The following is a 24,145-nucleotide window of genomic DNA, read 5'->3' as shown; positions in this document are numbered from 1 at the left end:
TTGTGTATCTTGCCTTCTAGTCAACTCTATCATCAAAGAATGGAGTTACTGAAGAAGATGAGAGATATTTTGCTGAAGGTGGAGATGAGTAAATTAGCAGCTCCAAGTTTGGCAATGAAGGAAATGTGGTTTAAAAAATGTTTGTGTGTGCTGTCAATTTATGGCATTTGTATAAAAAAATCTTCCAATGAAAAAAGGATAGTGTGGGCATGGTCCAGTTTCCCTAAAATTGCCAATTGTTCTACAAAAAGAGTGAAAACTTGAATATAATCAAATAATGTTTTCGCTTGTGTTATTTATATTATTTGCATAAAAGAAAGAAAAATTCATAAGTGTGTTTTTACCAAAATTGTGGCCATGACACTTATATTTATCAATGTGTCCAATTGTGGAAAAGTACACAAATGATGATGTGGTGGTACCAAAAAAGTATTTCATTAGTGATGCTTCCTTAAGAGCTTGGAACACATTTGGCACCATCTGATGTCGCATCTTATTTTAATATTTGGCCTATTTCTTTGTTTGGATTTAGATGGTTTCAGAATGTTATTAACTTTTCTGTTACATCTTGTGTTCTTTTCCTTATTAACTCCTGCTTCAGCAGACTGTTATTGCAGACTATAAGTCATAGTCTATCTGCCCCCCCCCCCCCCCCCCCCCCCCGTGTAATGTGGTGACCAACATTTTAACAAATTCTTTGCCGCATTTATCGATTATTTAACTTTCCCATTTAGATATCATACAAGGCATTACTAGATAACACAAAGAGCAGTTTTACAATAAATTCAATGGCAATTAAGACATGTTAAATAATCATTTGTCATAAAGAAACTACCTGTAGTAAACAAACATACCAGCAGAAGTTCTTTAGGAAATTATATTCATTAGAACGGAGCACAACAAATAACTCTATGTACATGTTTTACATACCCGCTTGTGCTCCTCGAAGATTTGCACCGATTCCTTACATGTGTTGTCTGGAGAAATAGGATGCAACTGAGGATCCAACATTAGATACACATTGTCCAATTCTTCGTGTGTCGTGCTGCTGCTGCCTGAAAGAAAACAGTTGTACAGCATTTACTTATTTCACACACATTTTGAAAATTCCTGTTTCTAACTGTTGAATGCCAAAGGGGATGTGTGTGAAATCCATTCCTGTTCTGCAGGTAGCAGATGGAAAGTGTCTTTAGTTTCAGCTTTTTTTTCAACAGCTTAAAAAATTACAAATAGTTTGCAGAAAGTTTATACATCATTACGTACATGTTTGCTGGTAGAGTTAAAGTCCTATTGATCTGGACAATTAGTTTGAATGCCTATGAAAAAGTTGTTCAGTAACAGTTATATGTATAATTTGGAGGACATTCCATTTCTAATGAATATGTAAGGCAATAATTTGTTTATATTCAAATACTACATTTTTAAAGCCTACTGGACCATGAAAACCATGACAGCAAAAGAAAATAAGATTTTAACATTATAGCATACATCTGCCTCTTTCATATGAAACTTATTACACTGAAGGTGCCTAGTTATATATATTTTCTTTCTACTTAATCAGATGAGATACAGAGTATGGAGTTTTTTAATTGTGATTTTGATGATGGCTGTGGGCAAAATGCATTAAAGTGTGTTTTAAAAAAAAAAAAAGATATAACAGCAATCATGAACAGACAATTAGGTTGCTTACAGTAACTAGGCCTAATCAGTATGCTGAAACACTATTGGACTAAATTAATATATACTAGCCTCTGAGAAACTGTAATCCCAGTACAATGAATTAAGTTACAGTTGATTTACATAAGAAGATACTCCAGGCACTTTCAAAATTGTCAATAAAATGAGAAAGGCAATAGTTCTAAGTCTGGTAAGCTGTTCACACACAACTCTGAACGTAATACTTCATGTCAAAGGGTATCACAGATGATGATCTCTCTCTCTCTCTCTCTCTCTCTCTCTCTCACACACACACACACGGTATGAACAATGGCTGGAGTAACAAGAGTGATAAAGAATTCTCTACTGTCTATCAATAAACAGGTTCTACTTTTTCATCAAGTAAGCCACATTTTTAACTTGAAACTAAGTATTTTAAGTTCACCTGCTGAAGTGTACAGGTAATTTCTATTTTGTGCCACAGAACCAACACTAAATAGTGCATTCCATAAATGTGGAAGTTAATATAAAATGGGTCCAATTTATGGAGTCCTAATGCAAATGTTATGCTTGTAACTTTGCTATCCATTTCATTCTTTCTGTATTATTTTCTGCCAAACTGTAACTGATTACATGAAATGTGGAGTAAAGGTTCTGTTGTTAACTTCTGTCACTAAAGTAAAGAATTGAAATAACAATACAAACTGGATTTATGCTGACTGTACTGCCAAAGTTTTATAACCATAATTTAAATACTTATTTTATTATTGTGTATTGGAGGAAATGGGTTCTTTTAAGAGGCCGAACAGAAATATTACAATGTAACATCCATAAGAAATTACAAAGAAACACAAATTGTGCATGTGTCACTACATATCATCACAAGTTCACTTACTGAGAACCATCCAACTATAGCGAACAGTATCACAGGTGAAAGCACAATCAGCCATTGCACGACAAGGCAGTGAACTGGGAAGGCGTCAGGCCAACACAAACCACTCTGCTGCTATATCTGGAGGCCTGAGTCATACAACAGGGGCCTGCTAAAATTGGACTGCCCTTCCCCACACAACAAGCACAGGAGGCACAAGCATTATCCCTAGCATACTGTCTTCTACTACCAGTCAGACAGCAGCAATTGCCAAATGAGATAGCTGTGATTAATGAGCTATACTTTGTGCCTCAGTAACATCAAATACACGTGTTGGCTGGAAAGGGCACGTTCTTTAATCACACGAAGAAAAGAGAAGTATCTATCAGTCAATAACACAGCCCAATAAACGCTTCATACAAAAGTTCTTATTTCTTATGCCATACCATGTAATTGTAGACTGTGTTCAAAGTGAACTACAAATTGTCTGATCAGTGAAGATGTAAATAATAATTAGTATTTGTGTACATTTCACCGAATTGAGAAACACACACAGAAGTGACAATTTTCAATCTGTCACAAATGGTGTTAACAGTTAATAAATTGTGAATGTAGCATCTGTATTTGGTTTGTGTTTACTAGTAAAAAACACATAGTTTCCAGTGTATTACTTAAAACAATGACAGTTTTAATTAAGAAAATAAACACCACCAAATCAAGAACTACCTACTGTACATATAGTGAATATTATCGATGTAAAACATCTCCAGTTGCAAACACACTACAATTGTATTAGCAAGAAGTAAATCCATAACATTTCACCACATCACATCAATGTTTGCAAAAAGTCAGGCTCACAATTTAGTAAGTTGAGGAGTATCTGTATTACAATATATTCCATGTTGTACAACATACATATGGTGGCAATGTTGTGTGCTGCACTGGAAAAAGACATGCAATTTTCGCAAGACCACAACACATCATTTGCCAGTCCTACAAATTGGTGGCAATGTTGTGTGCTGTACTGGAAAAAGACATGCAATTTCACCTTTTCGCAAGACCACAACACATCATTTGCCAGTCTTACAAATCACGGGTCTTGTATATTTTCAATGCAGGCAAGTTGAAAACTATTCATTTGATTTATTTCACAAAATATAGTCAGGGGCTCATTTCAATTCTAGTTTGGCCAGTACTGCTACATACACTATTTTAATTGTGATCTGCAATGAAACAGTAAGAACTGTAGTTTCTTTCACCACATACAACTGATAATGAAAAGTTAGTAAATTTGGCGAAAAATAAATTGGCCGACACTTTTAAAGTAGAATCATTAAATGTCATTTTATTTTAATTGTCAATATATTCTCCCCTCTAGCGATCGGTCAATAACATAACTTACACCAGGGTACACCCGAGAAAAGTTCGTCTGCTTCCCCATGTCTGACGTAAAGATTATTACTACCGTACTACTACTACTATTATTATTATTTTGTAGTTTCTCATAAGTTCTTTAACAGTTCCCCGACAAGGACGACCGCCATTTTACTTCGACAAGTTTTACGTTTTGTATATGGCAAAATTTTTCTCTGCCACAAACGTAGCACTGACTACACACAATGCCCGTGTTTTCTTCAATGCTCCGGTGGCGCGCGGAAATCGCTTGTAAAGTGATGCTCATAAGAAGAAGAAACGTGATTTGTGTGCCTCCTGACATAATAGCAAACGAACACTTGAATGCTTCACGCAATTCAACTTGAAATATTATGTAATCTGGTGGATATGCAAATAGGTACAGATCACTAGAGACTTTAAATATTAATTATCCGGGACTATTACATTAAAAATTGCGATGTTTGAAATGACGTTATGTTTGCCATTGCGCTGATGTCAAGTTTCATTGCAAAGGGTGGTACTGATATAATGTATGGCAGACGCCTTCCAGTTTCTGCTGATTGGGTTGAACCGAGGCGCTAAGAATCTCGTTGAGTTTGCTAACTTCACAAAACACACACACGACGACGACGACGACAAGTACACTAATAGTATAAGGCCTATTGTGCCCAAGCCAGTCTTTCTAAGGATTGCATTCAGTTGAATAGGTACCGTTATGTAGTTGACTTGATGCTCTGAAACGGACAGTTCGAAAAAGACAGAAATTACTATTCCCGAAGCCCCCAGGATGCATCCTTAATAGCTTGGGGAACAGCATGCAGCGTAGCTATCGATTACCTCTTATTTCACGCAAAAACATATGTTGCACTTAAAACTCTTGTAGGCCCTCGCCATTGGAACTTCTCAAGGAGCTTATATTTTTGCAGACTGTTCCTAAAACCGCTGATATTCCATATTATTCGTCAAGGTTTCCACGACGTCATTTCGTAACTGACAGGCTTTTGAATTAGACGTTAACTATCCCGACAAGGCCTACTTTCAAAGTTTGAAGAACCAGCTTTAATAGAGTTCTGTGAATATACCGCAACTCATTATGTATCGCTCACATAGCGATCGAGAGGACGAGATAGGATTAATTACAGCACGCATAGAGACATTTAAACAATCAATTCTTCCCGCGCCCAATATATGAATGGGGCGGGAAAAAAACATTATAGCTGGAACAATGAGACGTGCCCTCTTCCATGCACTTCACAGTGGTTTGCAAAGTATTGCTGCAGATGTAGAATGCTACTTCAATTTTGTGAAATCGCATTGTTTAGTAACATTTCCGCCAGGCAATTCTCATATATAATTTCCATTTTAGTCATACAGTCTTCTGTTTGTTATCTTAATAATTATCCACGCATTATTAAACGAGTACCAGTTAATTCAGGATAATAACACTGGTACCCAATAAGCACGCAAGGATGCCTAATTGGACGAAATTGTACTGTTGCGTCGGACACTCGTATTGGAACGAATAATTGGAATTATGGCAAGATGTTTGGGTCTTAATTATATCGGGTATTAATTTATACTTTGTAGCGGCGAAAAATAATGTTATCAACGAACTGTGCCTGCATTACGTTGTAATCAAGCAAACATTCCTTAAATCCAATGTCACAGCGCGTAAAACTGAAAAAAATTCCAACGATGTATCGTATGCTTAATGATGAAAGGTCCAGTTATATTGCGCAAACTAAATGCTAAAGCACTTTTCACCTTGACCCCAAAAAATTTATAAATAAACTCAAGTTACAAAAGTGATGTTTTAAAATTTTGTACACGGCTAGAACATCGACCGTAAGGTGAAATCTTCTATAAGAAATAATAAAAGCACATTCGTTTCAAAACTTGATGTATTATTGGTCCAAAGGATGATGAAATTAGGCTAATAAAACGTTGGATCACATTGATATTTACAGTGTCCATGTACGACATTTTTGAGGGACGCCTTGCCATATCACCGGCCTCATAATTGTTACGATGTGTACTACTGGTCCCTAAAGTAGAGACAGACTAGCATCTTGAACCAGAATCTGTACCTGTGACATCGTGAAGCCTTGTATGTCTAAAGGGGAATCACCTTACGCTGCTCGAATGGGTCTTCGCTGCATGCGTCCTTCGTCTTTCACCTTGGCACCGTTTGACCGTTTCAATTTTGCAACGAGGGTCACAGCTGGACCCGAGAATGTCGATTACTTCATCTGGCAAGCGTCACCTTTATCTCAGACACAACCCAACAAATAGGATCTATCTGTGAACACTGTAGTCATGATCATCTTCCGCATCTGTTCAACGTATACAAACGCCAGCGGTATGTTGGGTAGTTATTGCAGCTTTCATCCTCCTACAGAATATCAATCTCATTCTGCAACATAAATAATGGTCTTGTCGCAGTAGCCTACAATAACTAGGAAGCTCTACGGTCCTTGCTCCTACAAATTTTTATTTTTTTAATTCTGTTTTTGTAGTGCGACGAGGTACTGCCCTTCCCATTGATATCCTCCTGCAAGAAAATGATCAGCATTTTCAACGCAGAGAAGAGCGTAGCATATGTGTTAGAACAATGCCCAGAATTCGTACGGCAAAAACCTTGTCATCTGACTTCCCGCTAACTGTTGACGTAGAACGACCGCATATTAAGTCGTTGCTTTTTCTGTTTAAAATCTTATTTGATGAACAAAAACTGCTTCTTCATTAATAAACGCTTTGTCATCCAGCATCGTTTCGTTAAGTTTCAATGCCAAATGACTATGCAGCAATTTATTGTCCAGTTGTGTACCGCAGCTCACAGTAAACATGTGTCTAGAGCTTGCTCATTTTCTTTATTTCTGGATAATGAAGCTAAATTATGGACCACTTTTAAACAGTTTCGCATATAGAGTAGAAAATAAGGTAGGTATCACTCAAGACGCACGAGCTACTACATGTCTGAATACGGGACCAAAGCAATCACCGGCCGATGGAAAAGCGGCGGAACGTTAAGTATGCCGTAACCAATTTATAAGTATCCTGCTGCAACGGACAACTGAGTTCCTATAGAAAGACTATGGTGTCTTAAGTCGATTGTTATATTATGTAGCTTTTATGTACACTCCAGCGGCCCGAAACGGATGAAATCGATTCACGGCACAACTCTTTGATGTTCCATTTCGAGCTCGGCCGTAGTTATTTTCATTGGCTTTGCCGAAGTGAGTCACTTGGTTAGCAAAGCCTATAATTAACTGGTCACAGAGGAGGGCTTTTAAAAGCGTCACCAGTTCCGCAGGGAATCCCTAGCTTCCAACTTGGGCGACTCCGCTTTGCTGCCGTCGTAAAAATAAGTACACAAAAAGCCCGTGCACACTACGCAAGGGCAGAGCGGCCCTCTGACAGCGCACGCTCTCTTACAAGTACACCACGCAAATCTACGCTTACCACTTTCTCTTCCGCATATCCTGAGCAATCATCGAAATTAAATAGAGCACATGAAAAATCAAACTGTGCAGTGTTGCACACAGCGGAAAAGACTAGTCATTTCCAATAGAATCTCCGATCTTCACATTTAGCAGACCAATAATCACCTAACCAGTCAATGAACCTCACTTCAAAGAAGTTAGGTTGCTAACAGAGGAAAGACAACACGCTGCATATGTAGCGTAAATTAAGCAGGAAGACTACTTCGGCTAGCTAGCTTGCAGTAAACAACAAAAGAACTAAATGCAATAGTGGCGTGGCACTTGCCTAAAAAAAAAAAAAAAAAAAAAAAAAAAAAAAAAAAAAAAAAAAAAAAAACCAGTAAGACTGAGAGCCAAAGAAAAAATGTAGCACTTTTTATAACCCCCTTTTAGTCCCCTTCCTGAGATTTTATAACACTGAATTGTAACTGACAACCCAGACTCTCCAAAGGTCTTTCAAACACTGACGTGTCATTAAAAATCATTGCAAAACAAATATACAAATTAAAACTGTGCCAAAATAAACAACTATGACTTAGGTAGCAAATATAACAATTAAAACCGTGGCAAATCAAAACAACTACGACTTAGGTAGCTACCTTCACAATCGAACGAGTTCACAGAATATTTTTACCGTCACGTGTGTATAGGAAGCTTTTTTCCTTTTTTGTCGAAACAGAACTAATAAGACTGTCAATATCTGCAGGAGTCTATAGTACAGAACAGCAGAGAATTTTACAAAAGGATGGAAAGCACAGCAATGGAATCTCTAAGAGTTTTGCTCAAGGTATACTGAAAATCACTGTATGGAGCCCTCATCATTTAGTTATGACAGATTCGTTATGACACACACATTATTTAATTGCACTATACATGACATTTTTTTTACTGAAATGATATGTTGTATTTCAGGTGAATGCATTTTCAGAAACATTTGTTGACACCTAATCAGAAGTATGAAAGAACACAACCTTTTTTTTTTTTTCTTTTTCTTTACAGCTAACGTAAGTCAGTCATTTAAATGTTGTGAGGAAGCAGAATTAATGCAAGTGGATGGCACATTGCACAGGTGTATAACAGGCAACATTATATGCTGTACATTGAACTCTTATTTTATTGGATTCCTATTTATATTGGCTCCATCAAAATTATACCTCCTTCTCTTGCCTCTGTACACAAAAAGAGTTTTGACACAAGGTAGGGATCATAGGGTGAGTAGCCGTAAAGTTCCCAAAAGAAATGCTGAGTGTTGTTCTTGGTATGTGCTTGGTTTGTGAATGAGAATTATTGTGTAGCAGAACTATAACAGAAAAGTTTTTCTTGCTGTTGATTCTGAATGGCATAGCTCACTATGATAAGGATTTTGTAAACACATAATCTGAAATCACAATTATTTTGATCATGTTGCTGTTATGGTCAACTTGTTACATAATTTCATCAGTATGGAAACTTGATCTGCCACTCAGTCCATCATCATTCATGTTTTTAAGAATTCTTTTAAAGTCTTGACATCATTACTAAATATTTCCTTCACTCAATACTTTAGGCCTTAAACTAGACACAAATACTACTGAATCTGTACAGCTGTAGGTCCTTTTGTTTGTAAAATGGAATTACAGCATGCACTTTGTACTTTATGAGTGCAATGATTTTCTAAACCATTGTTGTTCACTTTTATCCACAGTCAGACTAGTACTGAATCAGAACAAGTTCTTCACAAACAATCAATACAACGCACTGCACTAGTGCAATTTTATTATGAGCTGCTAATATTTAAATATAAGCACACAACCCTTACTTTTCAAATTGCTTTATACAGTTATACGTCATCTGCTCCACTGCTATCCAGACCATGTGTAACTCTGCATAAAACCCTTTTCGTACCAAAGGGAACACCTCAGAGGACTCAAGGGTGTGTCCTACTGTTATATCAATGTACATATTAACATAATAGCAGTTTCAGGTAACACATAATAAAAGAAACGTTTAAAAACATGTTATGGATTATTGCTACTTATCATATAGCAGAGATGTTGAGTCACAGATAGGCACAACAAGGAAACTCTCACAATTACAGCTTTCAGCCGTTAAGGCCTTCGTCAGCAATAGACACACACATACACGCACACATAGGCGCGCGCGCGCGCACACACACACACACGCACACGCACACACACAACTGAGGCTGCTGTGTGTGTGTGTGTGTGTGTGTGTGTGTGTGTGTGTGTGTGTGTGTGTGTGTGCAGGTGACACATTTGGACACTGAAGACGGCAGATGTAACGCTCACGACTGCTCCAACAATCAATCTTTCCTTCTCATCCCGTCACTGCTGACCTGAAGTTCTGGACAACTTTGACCAAAGTCTACCCCTTTCCCTAGACGTCTCCAGTCCTTTTCCTTCACCCCTCTTCCTTCTCTGACAACCCTTCTGCCTGAAGAAGGAGCCATCTTTAATGCATGTGTGTTCTGCAGCTGCTTGGAAAGTTTTTTGTTTTTTATCTATTCAGATACATTATTTTGTCAGTCATTGATTGTTTACAATGATATAAAGTGTTTGATTGAAATAAAAACACTTCAGTTCTAATTAGGCACATGGATTTGCCCCTAAGAGTCTTCTAGCCAACAGAGACATTATTTGCCAATAATTATAAAAAACTGAAATATTTAGTCAAAAGTCACAAAAAACCTACTTGAACTACACTGATTCATGCATCCTACTCATGGACAGAGATCTCTGTGATGTTGAAAGAAGACGATGGAATTAGTTTCTACGTTTATACTCTGCTAATCTTGATACTGCCAGTCTGTGCTTTATATTCTCCCTACTTCTGCCATCATCAGTTATTTCATTATGCAAACAACAACCTACATCTATTAATTTAGTGCATTATTTCCTAATCTAACTCCACCAGTATTGCCTGACTTAGTTCTGCTACATTTCATATACATGTTTTACTTTTGATGATGTTCATTTTTTACATCTTTTTAAAACATTATCCACTATGTTAAACTGTTCTTCCAAGTCATTTGCAATTTCTGACAGAGCTGCAGTAATATATTTATTAACTGTGACCACAAATTTAAGTGTTACGAAATATTTTCTGAAAGTATTCATTTGGAGTGTGGCCTTATACAAAAGTGAAAGATGGACAATATGTAGTACATAAAAGAGAAAAATAGATGCTTTTGAAAGCTGACACTAAAAAAGAATGCTACAGATTAGATGTGGAGATCGGATAACTAATGATCAAACTGGGGGGGGGGGGGGGGGGGGGAGAAATTTATTGCACTATTTGACTAAAAGAAGGGGCCTGTTGAATGGACTCATCCAAATCAAGGAATCGTCAGTTTGCTACTGGAGGAAAAGCTGGGCGCGATAAATTACTAAGGGACAGGAACCTATAGGCTGAACAATGATGAAGTTTTTGCCCTGAAAGAGAGTTCTTGAAGTTTTCTAAGCAGTTCTTCATGAGATATACACAGTCTTTCTTTGAGTTATTTGACAGTTAAAGACTTTTCAACATTTCTCTTAATCTATCACAGGTCAAACAAGACTGTGACCATTCATGCCATTCTTATACATACACACGTGCTCGATATTCCCTGTTAGTCTGATCTCACACGGAGCCCAAGCACTCAATCAGTAGTCTAAAGTACAGGTATGGGCCACACAAATGCTTTACACACAGTCACTTTTGTTGGGAAGTTTCCTTAGTAGTAGTCAAATAATAAATTGTAGCCTTTCATTTACTTTTACCTACAACCGAACCTATGTGATTATCTGGTTCATACATATATGAAACATTACTCTTAAATACATCTATAAAATAACGTGCTGATAGTGGGTCATTAATCACCTAATCGAAGGATAACAAGCTTTTATGTTCTGTGCTGTGTAGAACTTTGCATTTCTCTAAACCTAGTTGCTAGTCTCTGCCCCAAGTTGATATTTTGTCGAGACGCATATGGATAATTTTCTCCTAAGCATAGCATGGACAAAAATGGACCTTTGGGGAAAACATATTATTTCAGAGTCTCTTGATGGCTTTCTATCGAAGATAATGTGTTCCTTCCAGTCTGTGAGAAAATTTCCAATGGTATCATAAATCTAGTATGGGCATGTACTTTATTTAGGTATTGTTATACTGAGTCATACACTTTTTCAAAAGTCTGGAAACACTGATTCAATTCAGCTTCCTCTATCCATGGTACTGATAAGTTTAAAGGGTGAATTGTGTTTCAAATGAGCAATGCTTTTGTAACCCCTGCTCAGTTATATGGAGAATATAATTTTCTGCCACATAGGTCATCATATGTGAATTCAGAACATCTTTTTGGTTCCTGCTACAAATATGTGAGTGATTAGGAAGATAATTTTATGGAACAATTATACAGCACCAAGGAACATGTCTCTGCTCAAGGGATACACAGTAAATCATCAATAGCGAAGATAATTTACTCGGAAATTCTGTTTGGAACTTCATAGGGATTCCATCAGGCTATGGGGACACACCGAGTTTTCGCAATTAATGCTGCTTTTCAATGCCACCAACAGTGATTATTATGCCATTTCCATGTTCATGGTTTAACTTCTGTTTATTAAAACATTTTCTGATTTCCCTTTGGGAAGGAACAAAGAGAGAGTATTTTTGGGGGTCTTGGGATAATATTTTGCTATGGTAGTTATTGATGGTTTCACACATGATCCTCCTAGTAGTAAAGTATGTTTCAGTTACCTGCATACCTGTAGTTTAATGGCTTGTTTTGCAGCTGTTGTGCAGGTGGTGCTATTTCTTAAGAAGCTTACTGACATTGTCTGTGTACCAAGAGGGATCTGTAACATCTTTAATCATTTTGTTAAGTACTTACTCTTCTACAGCTTGGTTGACATTTATTTGAACCTGAGCAACGGCTCCTCTACAAGTTCATTGTCTGAGAAATGAGATAACCTCTTTCTTAACCATTCTTTTGAGTATGCAAACTTTTTTAATTTCTCTTCTAATCCTAAGCACCTTGATGCTACTTGCTGCTACAATTGCCTTATCACCACTGATCCTAGTCCCAAAGTGAACACCCTGAAAGAGGTAGGGTCTGTTTGTTGTTAAATATACTATACTTCCACCATGAGCATGTTCTGAATCACCAGTCCTAAACAGTTTTTAGGGAAAGGTTTAATAATTCTCCAGCAGGCAGTTGTTTTGTACATCATGTATGAAGAAATCAATTATGAGGTGGCTTGTACTGGAGTACAAAAACAGTGAATATGATCTCTTTTAAAAGACTGATTGAAAACCGAGATATCAATTGCCTCATTCTACCTTCCTCAGCACCTTTAACAAATTTCCCAAAGATCTGGCTTGTGAACATATTCATGCTGTCTTTAACATACAGCTCACCTCCCAGTCCCACAATCTCCCCTAATTGTAACTCGCTCACACCTTCTAGTCTATAGCTGTAAGTCACTCTTACCCATCCACTCCCACTTGACCATTTCTCACTCACTCATTCAGCACAACTCATTGTCATTACCTATTTCCCTCTCTCTAACTGCCACTGTTTCCTATTTCACAGACACAGCCTCCTCCCTCTCACTGCTGCAGTCTCTCTCTTGCTTTCTTTAATTGCTATTATCTCATTCTTTCCTTTCTACTGCTGCTGTCTCTTCTCACTGTCACTATCTCTCTGTAGCTCATTGTCACTGCCACTCTTTCACTTTCTCCTTCTCTTTATTCCTGTCCCACTGGCACTGGCTCTGTCACTCTTTTCCTAAAACTGTTCTGCCACTGTAAAATATGTTCCTCTGCCACTGCCCCCACCACCCACGCCACTGCCACTGTCCCCCCCCCTCCCGTGTTGTAACTGTGTCCTTCACTCTTTTTATACCAGGACCACTGTCTATTAGCCTCCAGTATTTAAACATTTCTGTCTGCTTTCCACTGCCACTGTCTCCTCCTCTCTCAGCATAAAAAAACGTGAATACATTCACATGCCAAATTTTTGGGAAAATTTTTAAATGTGGTGGGGAAGGTAGAATGAGGCAGCTGTATGATATTTTTCAGTCAGAGTCTTTTAAACAAGAGCATACTAGCTGTTTTTGTGCTTTGATAGAAACATTTTTCCACTGATTCCCATCTTTCCCCTGCCACAGCAGGGTATGTCACTCATAGGAAAAGAACTTTATGTGTCAGTAAAATTTTGATAGTTTACATATGTGTGACTGAGATAAAGTAAAACTGATTTTCCACCTCTGACCAGAGTTTACGTGCGCAAAAGTTTTATATATGCTTCAGTATTACAATATGGGGTTCCCAGAACCCTTCTGATGATAATGGAGAAACTTTACGGCATATTTCTCCATGCTACGTCAGTTTATAGATGATGTTTTTGCCTCACACCAGACTTTACATGAGTATTTTACCTAAGCAAGTATGGGAACTTTGACTCTCTGCATCTCAGAAATGGACTGAGATATCAAGAAAATTTTCAAGGTTGTTCGAGATCGCAATGTTAGGAATACCTGGTAAAATTTACACCTATTTGCTGTACATAGCTGTTTTGGAAGTCGAGACTTGGTTTTGGTACCTTGAAACTGTTTTGTGGTGTTTCTCAATAATAGATACAGATTTTTGAAAATAAGAGTATAGAACTTCTAGATACATGCCTAGAGAATATAACATTAAAATTTGAGCAATTTGCTGCCATTATTTATTATTCAAATTTCATGCCACACTGGTCAGATATCAGTAAAATTTTCAAGGTTGTTAGAGATTGGTATCTTAGGCACACATTGTAAAAATTTCAGCTATTTGCTGTACATAGCTGTCTTGGAATTCTTGGCTTGGTTTTGGTATGAAATAATGGGGGGGGGAATCACTTTTTTTGTAGTTTTCTAAGGACCTGCCTATGAGCTAATGGTGCCTCCATAAGCCCAGTAAGGTCCACTGTAGACCACATCAAATGGAAAAAGAACCAAACAATTTGCTCCATTTGCCATTTTGACCCTATAGTGGTGCTAAGATTGTCCTTCTGTTGTGTACAAATGGTCTCCAGCACAGGACTACACAAAACACTTGACCCTGCTTTTAATATCACCAATAGAACCCAAGATATGAGCTCAAAGGATTCAAACACACCAAAATCAAGTCACACACTGATTCTGTTCTTATCTCAGGGTCTTGTTTATTGTTACTAATACACCATCACCTTATCCCATCCTTACAGAGTGTGAGTTCTCAGAAAACTGAAGTTTGCCCCAAGGAGCCTACTACTATCAATTTATGCTTTCAGCTGTCTTAGAGCTAAATATTCAATGGACCCCACAGCATTCCAACAGTGCTTCAAACTCTGGCACTTTTTGGTGGATGACTCTAGACTCTTCCATTTATCATCAATATCTAGATACTATCATCTATTTGGGACATTTCAGTTGTTAATATTTGAGTCCTCTGCAGCAATGTTTATCCTTGGTAGAGCAAGAGTTGCAATTTATTTTACAATGAAAAGGCCCTACTGGAGGAAGTTAGATCATGATGGGACAGGGTTTAACTGAAACAGCGGTTGCCATCAAAAGTACAAAATAGGACTTCCATGCATAAAATGTATACGATATTGCTATGCTATGGACACATCTGAGTGGGAACAACCACAGGGAATTAAACCATCAAGTTGACACTGTATTTCTTGATGCTTTAAATATTAAAATGTTTGCACTGTTTAATATACCTGTTAATAGTAGGATCATGGATCTTTTTATTTATTCTTCGATGTATGGGCTGGGAGAAGAAAATGCAAATTCACAGTATAACATTTCCATTGACGCAATTATATTGTTTGTGGACTTTATCTATTGGGAGATAAAGAACAACAACAACAGACAAAGCAAGGTGACTATGAGGTTGTCTCTAAAGAGATTTAATAATTTTTCAATGGGATATGTGGAAGTTCTGTGATGTTCAAACTAATCTTTGGAATGACAACTGTTTTATCTTGTGCCTGTAAAATGTGGCATACATGGCAGCCACAAAGGAATAACATTAGCAATAGAGATGTAGGCCTGTTATCATTTGAGAAAGGACTGATGGGGTCACTATAGCCTCCTCCTTTGAGCAAATAATACTAAGACAACAAGTACATTCATAAGCTATTCCACTTCACGTGTGTAAAGAAACTAATTCAATGCTTAGAGTTGTGTATGCAATGTTTCCTTTACATAATATATAGCAATGTGTCACAATACTAGATTAACTGTATTTTTCTCTTGAAAAGACGATCTAGTTACTTAATAGTAATGACACTGACAAGCATTCTCCCTACACAATACACATGAAAGTTCTGAATGGAAATATGTGCTGTTACATTGCTCCTCGATCAAGTGTGTCAATGGTGTTTTGTAGTAATCATTCTGAAGACTGGTATGATGCAGCTCTCTACAGTAGACTATCTTGTGGAAGTCTTTTTATATCTGCATGTTCATAACAAACTGCATCCAAAGAACCTGCGTACTGTCTCCCAGCCTTTATTTCCCACTTCAATTTTTGCCACTGCTTTTTCATCCATTAGCAAATTAATTATTCCTTATGCTCGGAGCATATGACATCATTATATACCTTCTTTTAGCTATGAAGCTCTTTTCTCTCCAATTCAATTCAGTGCCTCTCCATTACTTACTTGACACAACCATCTATTCTTCAAGATTCTTAAGTAACACCATTTTCTGAAGCTTCTATCCTCTTCTTGTATGTACTCAATAACAGTAGTGATAAATATAATAATCCCACATTTTTAATGAACTGACTTTATGCATCACACATTTACCCACAAACGTACGAAGTCTCCATATATGCAAATTGCATGATAATTCAGAATGTGTTATATAACAAAGGACAACAACTGAAATTTGTCAACAGTATTTCTTAAATTCTATAAAAGTATTACATTAACTGCTGTTGATGTCATTAGAGATGGAACACTAAGTAAAGCTGGTACCATCCCAGGATTTGTGTGAAGTGACTTGAGGAAGCCATGGAAAAATTTAATCCAATTAACAAAGTGGAAGATTTAAGCTTTATTTTTCTCAAACTGTACCCTCTACAGTAATTTTACATACTATAATAATTTGAGAGGGGGATGGGGGATTTGTTCAATTTTTGTCGATAGTTATTCAATAGCACCGAAATTCTTGCAGATGATAATGCAAAATTTCAATTTCATATAGCAGTTACCAATTAACCCACTTAATACATTCTGAGGGAATGTGTAACTGTCAGTAAACAGCTGGCTTGATAGCCTGGAACTCAAGAACTTATTGCAGAAGATATATGAATGTCCATACAGGGTAACGAGTGACAACAGCATGTCTCATGCTGCTTCAGAAATGTTGTCAAAGAATATATGGAGGTATGTCAATTAATATCCACACAAGCCCTTTACTGAAGATTTGTATTAAGTGTCCTTTTGATCAGTGCCTGTAAATATAAACACAGTTTCTACAAATAATTCAAACTAATTTTTTTTCATAATTTCATGATGTGTACTCCTCAATGAAAACAATGATACAATATTTTCATCATTACTTTTATCCCGCAGCAGTGTTTATATAGTATTATACATTACAAAGTAATCTGTTCCAGAGACCAACAATTTTATTTGATTTCTAATATCTTCCTCATATGCACCATTCACTAGATATGTAAGGGAAACTATGATTCTGAAGATTTGAACTGTAACAGAATGCATACACATTTGATGCCTAAAAATAACGTCACGGTAAGTCTGCCAATATCAAGGCATGTCTTAACAACAAATTGATACTTCTGTCAGAAAAATGACTGATTATAAGACATGGAGATTACTAACTTGCTGCATAAAACCATGCCTGACCTTAACAAGGGAAAGGAAGATGATCCTTATAAACTATTATGATTAGTACTTTCTTTCAGAAAACCTAAAATGATGTATTTTGTACAAATTATTTAAGATTTTAATGAAGCCTACCCAATAAAAGAAACACAGTAAACATATTTGTGCAACTCTGCAGTTTCACAAATTTGGAAAATTGCATTTATAAGCATATATTTTTAAGAAATTTTTTGTTAAGTGAGAAATAATATAAGGCTGAAACTGAATGGACTACATGTTTGCCTCTTTGAATATGCTGAGCAGAAGCACAAATAAGAACTTGTGTACATATATACCGAAACACAGATTTAAAATACATAAGAAGCTCTAGCTATGGAAAGTTCATATAAATATTATTAAAATGCGATCTTAGAAACTCCTGGCAGAGCACAGGTTGTTTCAGCTCATGTCTCTTCTGAAGACACCAGATGCACCAATAATTACAAAAAGCAGACTACTGAGACTGAAGGCTTTACTATTTACAGTATCACTATTTTTAAAGTAATGACGCAATGACTTTATACACAATGGGATGCAATTTGCTGTAAGATCCGCAGACAAGTGCCAAAGTAAACAATTTGTCTATGACCTTGAAAGAGTGATGCATACTTACTCATGCGTACGCTGTGCGAGCCTCATGTCTCAACACTGAGCCAGCAGAGTGTGGGTTGCCCGGCCAGAGACAGGCAGTCTGGGACTGCCACCCTCCCCTACTGCTCCCCACCACACAGCTGTACCCAGTTTATTTCCAACATCTATCATTACCCCCACTATGTGCATTTAAAATTACAGGCAGTTGTGGTGAAGTCACACGCAATGCTAATATAAAGTGTTATGAGACTGAGGGAAAATTATTAACATAACATGGGGGTGAAAAATCATATACAGTGAATAATTCTGGAGATCATATACAAACAGCTATTTTCTGACAAGTTTTTGTTACAATTTCTTATATTTATGACATGGCACACACTCTGAGTTAAAATGAAAAGGGAAAAGAAGACTGAGAAGAAAAATAAAAATGAATTTTAGTGTATACAGCTTAAAGGTTAAAAAAACTGTCACAATTTGTACAGCACAAAAGAACTATAGGAGCGAAGAAGCACCAAATCTGACATTAGTAAGATGAATGGACAATTAATTGTGTAGCTATGAGGATAAGTAATAGCTAAATCTGTATGAATGAACTTGAATATTAGATATAACATTTGTAATTCAATATATTGAAGAAATGAAGTTTATTTTTGTTGTACCCATAATAGGATACTATTCATATACTGAGAAAATATGTTTAAGAGCCCCATGTCAATAATAGTTTTTTTTTAATAAACTTTGTCAGCTGACATACTAGTTCACAATCATTTCTATGCCTGAAGAAAGCAGAGCAAGTTTCTGTTAGATTTCTTCCCAGAAAATTTAAACGTAGACTGATTACATTAGATCGGATATTAACTGAAAAGTTTTTTTTACATTAAAATGCTTGAAAAAGCACAATTAAGCTATATAACTAATTTTTATTTTATTTTCCACTACAGTTATACTACACAATAACTGGATCATAAAACTTCCCACATTATCTCCTGACTTGACTTTGTACAACAAAGACCCACTATCCATTACTACTGGAAATAGTCCAACACAGTGAGTCATGCTTGATCTCCTGCCTCTACACTACAGCAGCCAACAGATGCCAAGAAGGGCGCACATCACAAGGGACAAAAAGGAAAATTTATAGCTACTCCCACACTGAATAAATGGTCCAGTGTGGCATTTCACAGATTACGACCAGATCACAAAAGAATAAATTAATATTAACCGGTAATGAGAAATAATATGAGAACAAGATAAAAAAAATAACAGAGCTTTTGTAAACACACAAAAAGAACAGCTGTCATCTATAATTATCTACATCACAAAGCCAGCTTATTTTTCTACACCGTACAAAGTTACTTTTAATGAAAGGAACTTACCCAAAGAACTAATTGGGCACACTGCACACCTTGCAATGCTAGTAATACAATGTGTTTGAGTTTTGGTTCATAAATTACAAATATATATCTGTCACTTAAGTTATTTAAGGAAAATCAGTCAGGATTAAACAGTGCCGACAGCTTTTTGTGAAAATATTTTGTTTTACATACAAGCATGAGAATAGAATATGCCATATATAAACAGTTTTTTATTATTTTAAAATTGCAATTTTCTTTTTGAAATAAGCATTTAAGATGAATTTGTTGTTTCATGTTGTGAGTGGAATGCAAATTAGTTACTTCACATATGTCATGCAGAGGTTATTGAAACCAACTTGGCTTAATTTATGGCAGTATCTTTTATGTCAACAGTATTTTAAGGCTCTGAGTATACAACTAGAAAGTTCTTTGAGGATTCATCTTTCCACTTACCCTTTACTGAAGACTGAAAAGTTTCTTCTTTCAGAATAATACTTGTACTTGAACATGCACGATAAGGGCAATTTACTGACTCACAAACTGTATGCATCACTCTCGTCTTAGTCACTCCTGGCTCTCTCACTCTACTGTGGCTTGGCAGGCCCATCTGTTCATGCCCTCTGTTTTTGTGAGCCTTTATATTTTGAGTCTCTCCTCTTTCCTGTTTTTGCTCCTGGTGAGTCACTGGGAACACCGCCAGCTTATGTACAGGACTCTCCATGAGTAACTGCACGCAGCATCTTTACTGCCTTAGAGATAGAACTCTTTCTATGATTGGAACTGGGTTTAGTAATGATCTTCACTTACAGCGTGACGAGAAATTACTGTATTTCAATAAAGAATACACAAGTTATGGGTACAAGGATTTTCCATGTAAGTGTTCATATTCAGAAAAGAGCTTGTTAATGAAAGTGCAATTAGCAAATTACTACAGCTTCAGTCCCATTGAATGGATTTAGTTTTGACTGTATAAAAGTTTTCACCATTCAATCCACCCCCCACCAACTTTTTATGGATTCTGAATAGAAGGAAAACAAAGTAACATGTAGTTCTCTACTTTATTAGATTTTTTTGGGTTCACTGTGGTAAGTGTTGAGAAGACATTAATATTGCTCCTGAAAATTGGTTACAATGATGTCAAGTAGGAATTCGTAACTGTAAAAGGAAAAAAATAAACTGCAGTACTACAAATTATATTTCCAGGGAAATAAACAGATTTTTGTAATATGTGGAGTTATTGAAGTCTACAAAAGAACCAAAGTGTACAATCATGTAGTGTTGCTCGTAACATCAAAATCTCCTCTTTCTGTGTTACCTCAGTGCTTTTAGATCCCCACCATGCCACCTTTAAGTGCAATTTCTTTCTACAATAAAATCTCCCAGTAATCTGATCATGAGCCTCTCTCTTTTTCATAAAGTATGATTCAAAACTATCTCTTAGAAAAAAAAAAAAAAAACTAGCCACTATTATAATGGCTATCAGCTTTGTGCCTACAGATTCTATCAAATCTCTGGTTCTGTAGGAAAATGTATTTGTCAGAAAGGACAACAAGAAACAAGCGGTAGGTTGATTAAAAATCATGTTTGATAGTGAGATATGTTATTAGTGGGAGGAAGCTAGTATTCAGTCATCAGCAGCTGTAAACCTACAATATTACCACGTGCCGTGAGAAACAACTGCACATGGCATAATAAATTATTCCCATGATAAACTCCTTACAATATTCTTTGACAGTCAATCACCAATGTGCACAATCATCTAGCTGATCAAGTGTCTTCAATTACTCATGTTCTACAAACAACTGAGTAAATGCCACACATCCAAGTTATGGAGGAGAGCCCATGTGGTGACCACGGAAGCCAGATAAACCTATGATTGATCCAAAAAGCAACAGGCTGATTTTCTTTCTTAGCCATCTGTAAAAGTAGTAGACTGATCTGACAAGTTTTAAAATCGATTATCGCTAGCCATAGCGCCCACCCTTGTTCTACAAGAAGCTAGTTGAAATATAACAATGTAAAGTCGACAGCCGAACTTGCTTGAAATATCACAGAATCTGTGTTTAGACATTTACTCGTAAGAGCAGCTTACATCAACATTCTTGGAAGAAGTACACCATCTCTCAAAAAAGTTCACTGTATAAGGGAGATAGAACACATTCTACAAGATCATTCTGTTGATTTTCAGGGTCAATATAGTCAATGCCAAAATTAAATAATAAAATAAGAAAAGTCTTCTGCAGGCACTGTGGTGGGACTTATCCTCCTCAAGGAATTTACAAGTGGTGTAAACATTTCAAAAATGGCCGAGAAGACATTGAAGATGACTGCTCCAGATGCCCTAGCGTATCAATTATTGGTGACAATGTGGAAGAAGTAGAAAAAATGGGTCTGGAAAATTGTAGCAGAAACGTTTGTTCCAAAATTGTTGATTTTCAACCAAAAATGATGTCCGATAGACATATCTCGGAAAGTCGGTAATGATCCAGAACTTCTAAAGAAGGTTATAACAGGTGTCAAAACACAGGTATATGGATATGATGTCGAAACAAAGTCCCAATCGTACCAATGGAAACTGCCTTGAAAAAAATTCTTTAGGTTCAATTACATGTCAAGGTTGTTCTCAATATTTTCTTTACTTACAATAGGATAGTGCATCATGAGTTCTGTCCTTATGGTTTGTGAAGCTTTCTCCTGAATAAATCATCCAATTTTTCGAAAACTGTAATCATTTGTTTGTCTGTACATTTATATCACATGTACTGATTTCCATCCGATTTGAATAATTCCTCCGTGGAGCATAGTGTATTTTCATGATGATGATTAGTGTGTATGTTGGCACCCCTGAGATCAAGCTTGTTGCCATTCAATTCCACTTATTTAACTACACTCATTAATAGCAGAACACACAATATTGATAGGGGGCACCTGTGGTCTTCAAAAAGATGAAATACAAATGGTATTAAAGATACATATTTCTCGATTTCATTATTTTCCGGTCAATGTGTTGTATGATCTGACATATGACACACTTTTAGATCCAATTATCCTGGATGAACAAGTAGAGATGCAGTTTGTAAGATATAATGGTAGTCATTTGGAATGTGCTTTTGGTAATATGACCTTTTATGTACTTTCAGCAATACAGAGCTTTCCTTCTTTATTGGAACTCTCGAGGGAATCACTTCGCAGCATAGTACTTAATGGCTGAAAAACTGGCCTGACTATTATGGGACAAACTAAGCAAACATAGCCATTATCTGTAATAACATGTAGTGACCGAGAGATATTAATGTACAGATAAACTAATAAATATTATGTATAATTTTTGTGTGACTAGTAATGAGAACTACTTTTGATCTTGACTTCTCATATGATGGCAGTGCAATGTAGGGTTTATTCTGCCAGCATATTCTTGTTTACTTCAAGATGTCATTATCTTTACATTAATTCATAATCGTCGTCATGTCTCCAGGAGATGATGCCTGTTTCTGATAAGTTTGTGGCTAGCCAGGCTACATGAGTCTTCCTTAAATATTTGAGATTGAAGCTAAAGCTGATAAGAGTCAATATGAGGATTAAATTAAAATGTGAACACTTACTACATGGCATCAACCCAAAGTGCATTACAATAATATAGAAAGCTGACTGAAACCTGGAACTGATGGCAGCAGTGAGATTTTTGGGGAAAATTCAAGTGTATATTGAAAAAATAGGGAAATGGGGGTGGTGCATTATTTGTTACAGTAGATAAGAAACTCAAATCTACTGAGACAGAAACTGAAGTTGCATGTGAGATTGTTTGGGCAAGACTCAGTATCAGGAGTGGGCATACAATGATAACTTGATCCTTCTATCGCCCACCAGATTCATCTCCTGACGTAACATTTAGACAAAACCGCAGTTCACTTGTACATAAGTTCCCCAATCATACTGTAATCACTGGTGGAGACTTTAATCATCCAACAATTAATTGAGAAAATTATTGTTTTGTTAGTGGTCGGCATGACAAGACATCCTATGAAACTACCTAGAACAGATAGTTAGGAAGCCCATTCGTGATATCACAGTACAGAAATGTCTACAGAAGTGGAGATTACCAAATAATAGGTGTAAAACAAAGCTTAGAGCTATAGATAGAGAGCTATGGATGCTGAATGGAATGAGCTTGGTTGTCAAGAGAGCAATGCATGATGCCCTCAATGACCATGATGCCTTCAGTGAGTACCATAGCAGAATAATGTCAAATGATTCCCACAGAACCCAAGGAAATTCTGGTCATTTCTATACAGCTGTTAGCAGCAGCAAAGTTAATGTTCAGTCCCTAGTGAATCAGGCAGGAACTGCAATTGAGGGTAGCAAAACAAAAGCTGAAATGCTTAGGTCAATTTCCAAATGTTCCTCTACAAAGAAAAACGCAGGAGAGTTGGCCCAATTTAATACTCATACCACTGAAAAGATGAAGAAATAAGTATTAGTGTCAGAGGTGTTAAACAGCTGAAATCATTAAAACTGAACAAAGCTCCAGGGCCTGATGAAATCCTGTCACATTCTATATTGAAATTGCGGCTGAGTTCGCCCCTCTTCTAACTATAATCAATCACAGATCTCTTGAACAAAAAGCCATACCTAGTTCCTGGAAAAAATGATAGGTCCCGCCTATCTCCAAGAAGGGTAGTGGAAGAGATCTACAAAACTACTGTCCAATATTCTTGACACTGATTTGTTGCAAAATCTTAGCATGTATTCTGAGCTCAAACACAATGAGGGATCTTGAACACAATGACCTCTTAAATGCCAACCGTCATGGATTCCGAAAACATCCATTATGTGAAACCCAACTCATACTTTTCTCACATGACATACTGAAAACTTTGGATTAAGGCAATCAGGT

At 36.7% G+C, this 24,145-nt stretch overlaps 1 protein-coding gene across 1 annotated transcript in view; it reads right to left on the bottom strand.

Moving 5' to 3' along the window:
- Positions 1–24,145, bottom strand: part of LOC126336396 (mitogen-activated protein kinase kinase kinase 7-like) — a 156,014-nt gene that overhangs the window by 23,848 nt on the left and 108,021 nt on the right. The window contains exon 10 of the mRNA XM_050000073.1: positions 931–1,055. Coding sequence (XP_049856030.1) covers positions 931–1,055 — 125 coding nt within the window. The remainder of the gene's footprint in view (positions 1–930; positions 1,056–24,145) is intronic.

The sequence above is a fragment of the Schistocerca gregaria genome, chromosome 2 (assembly GCF_023897955.1).
Source record: "Schistocerca gregaria isolate iqSchGreg1 chromosome 2, iqSchGreg1.2, whole genome shotgun sequence".
Taxonomy (NCBI): Eukaryota; Metazoa; Arthropoda; class Insecta; order Orthoptera; family Acrididae; genus Schistocerca; species Schistocerca gregaria.
Note: the sequence above shows the minus strand (reverse complement) of the source record. Positions and strands in the feature narration are given on the sequence as shown.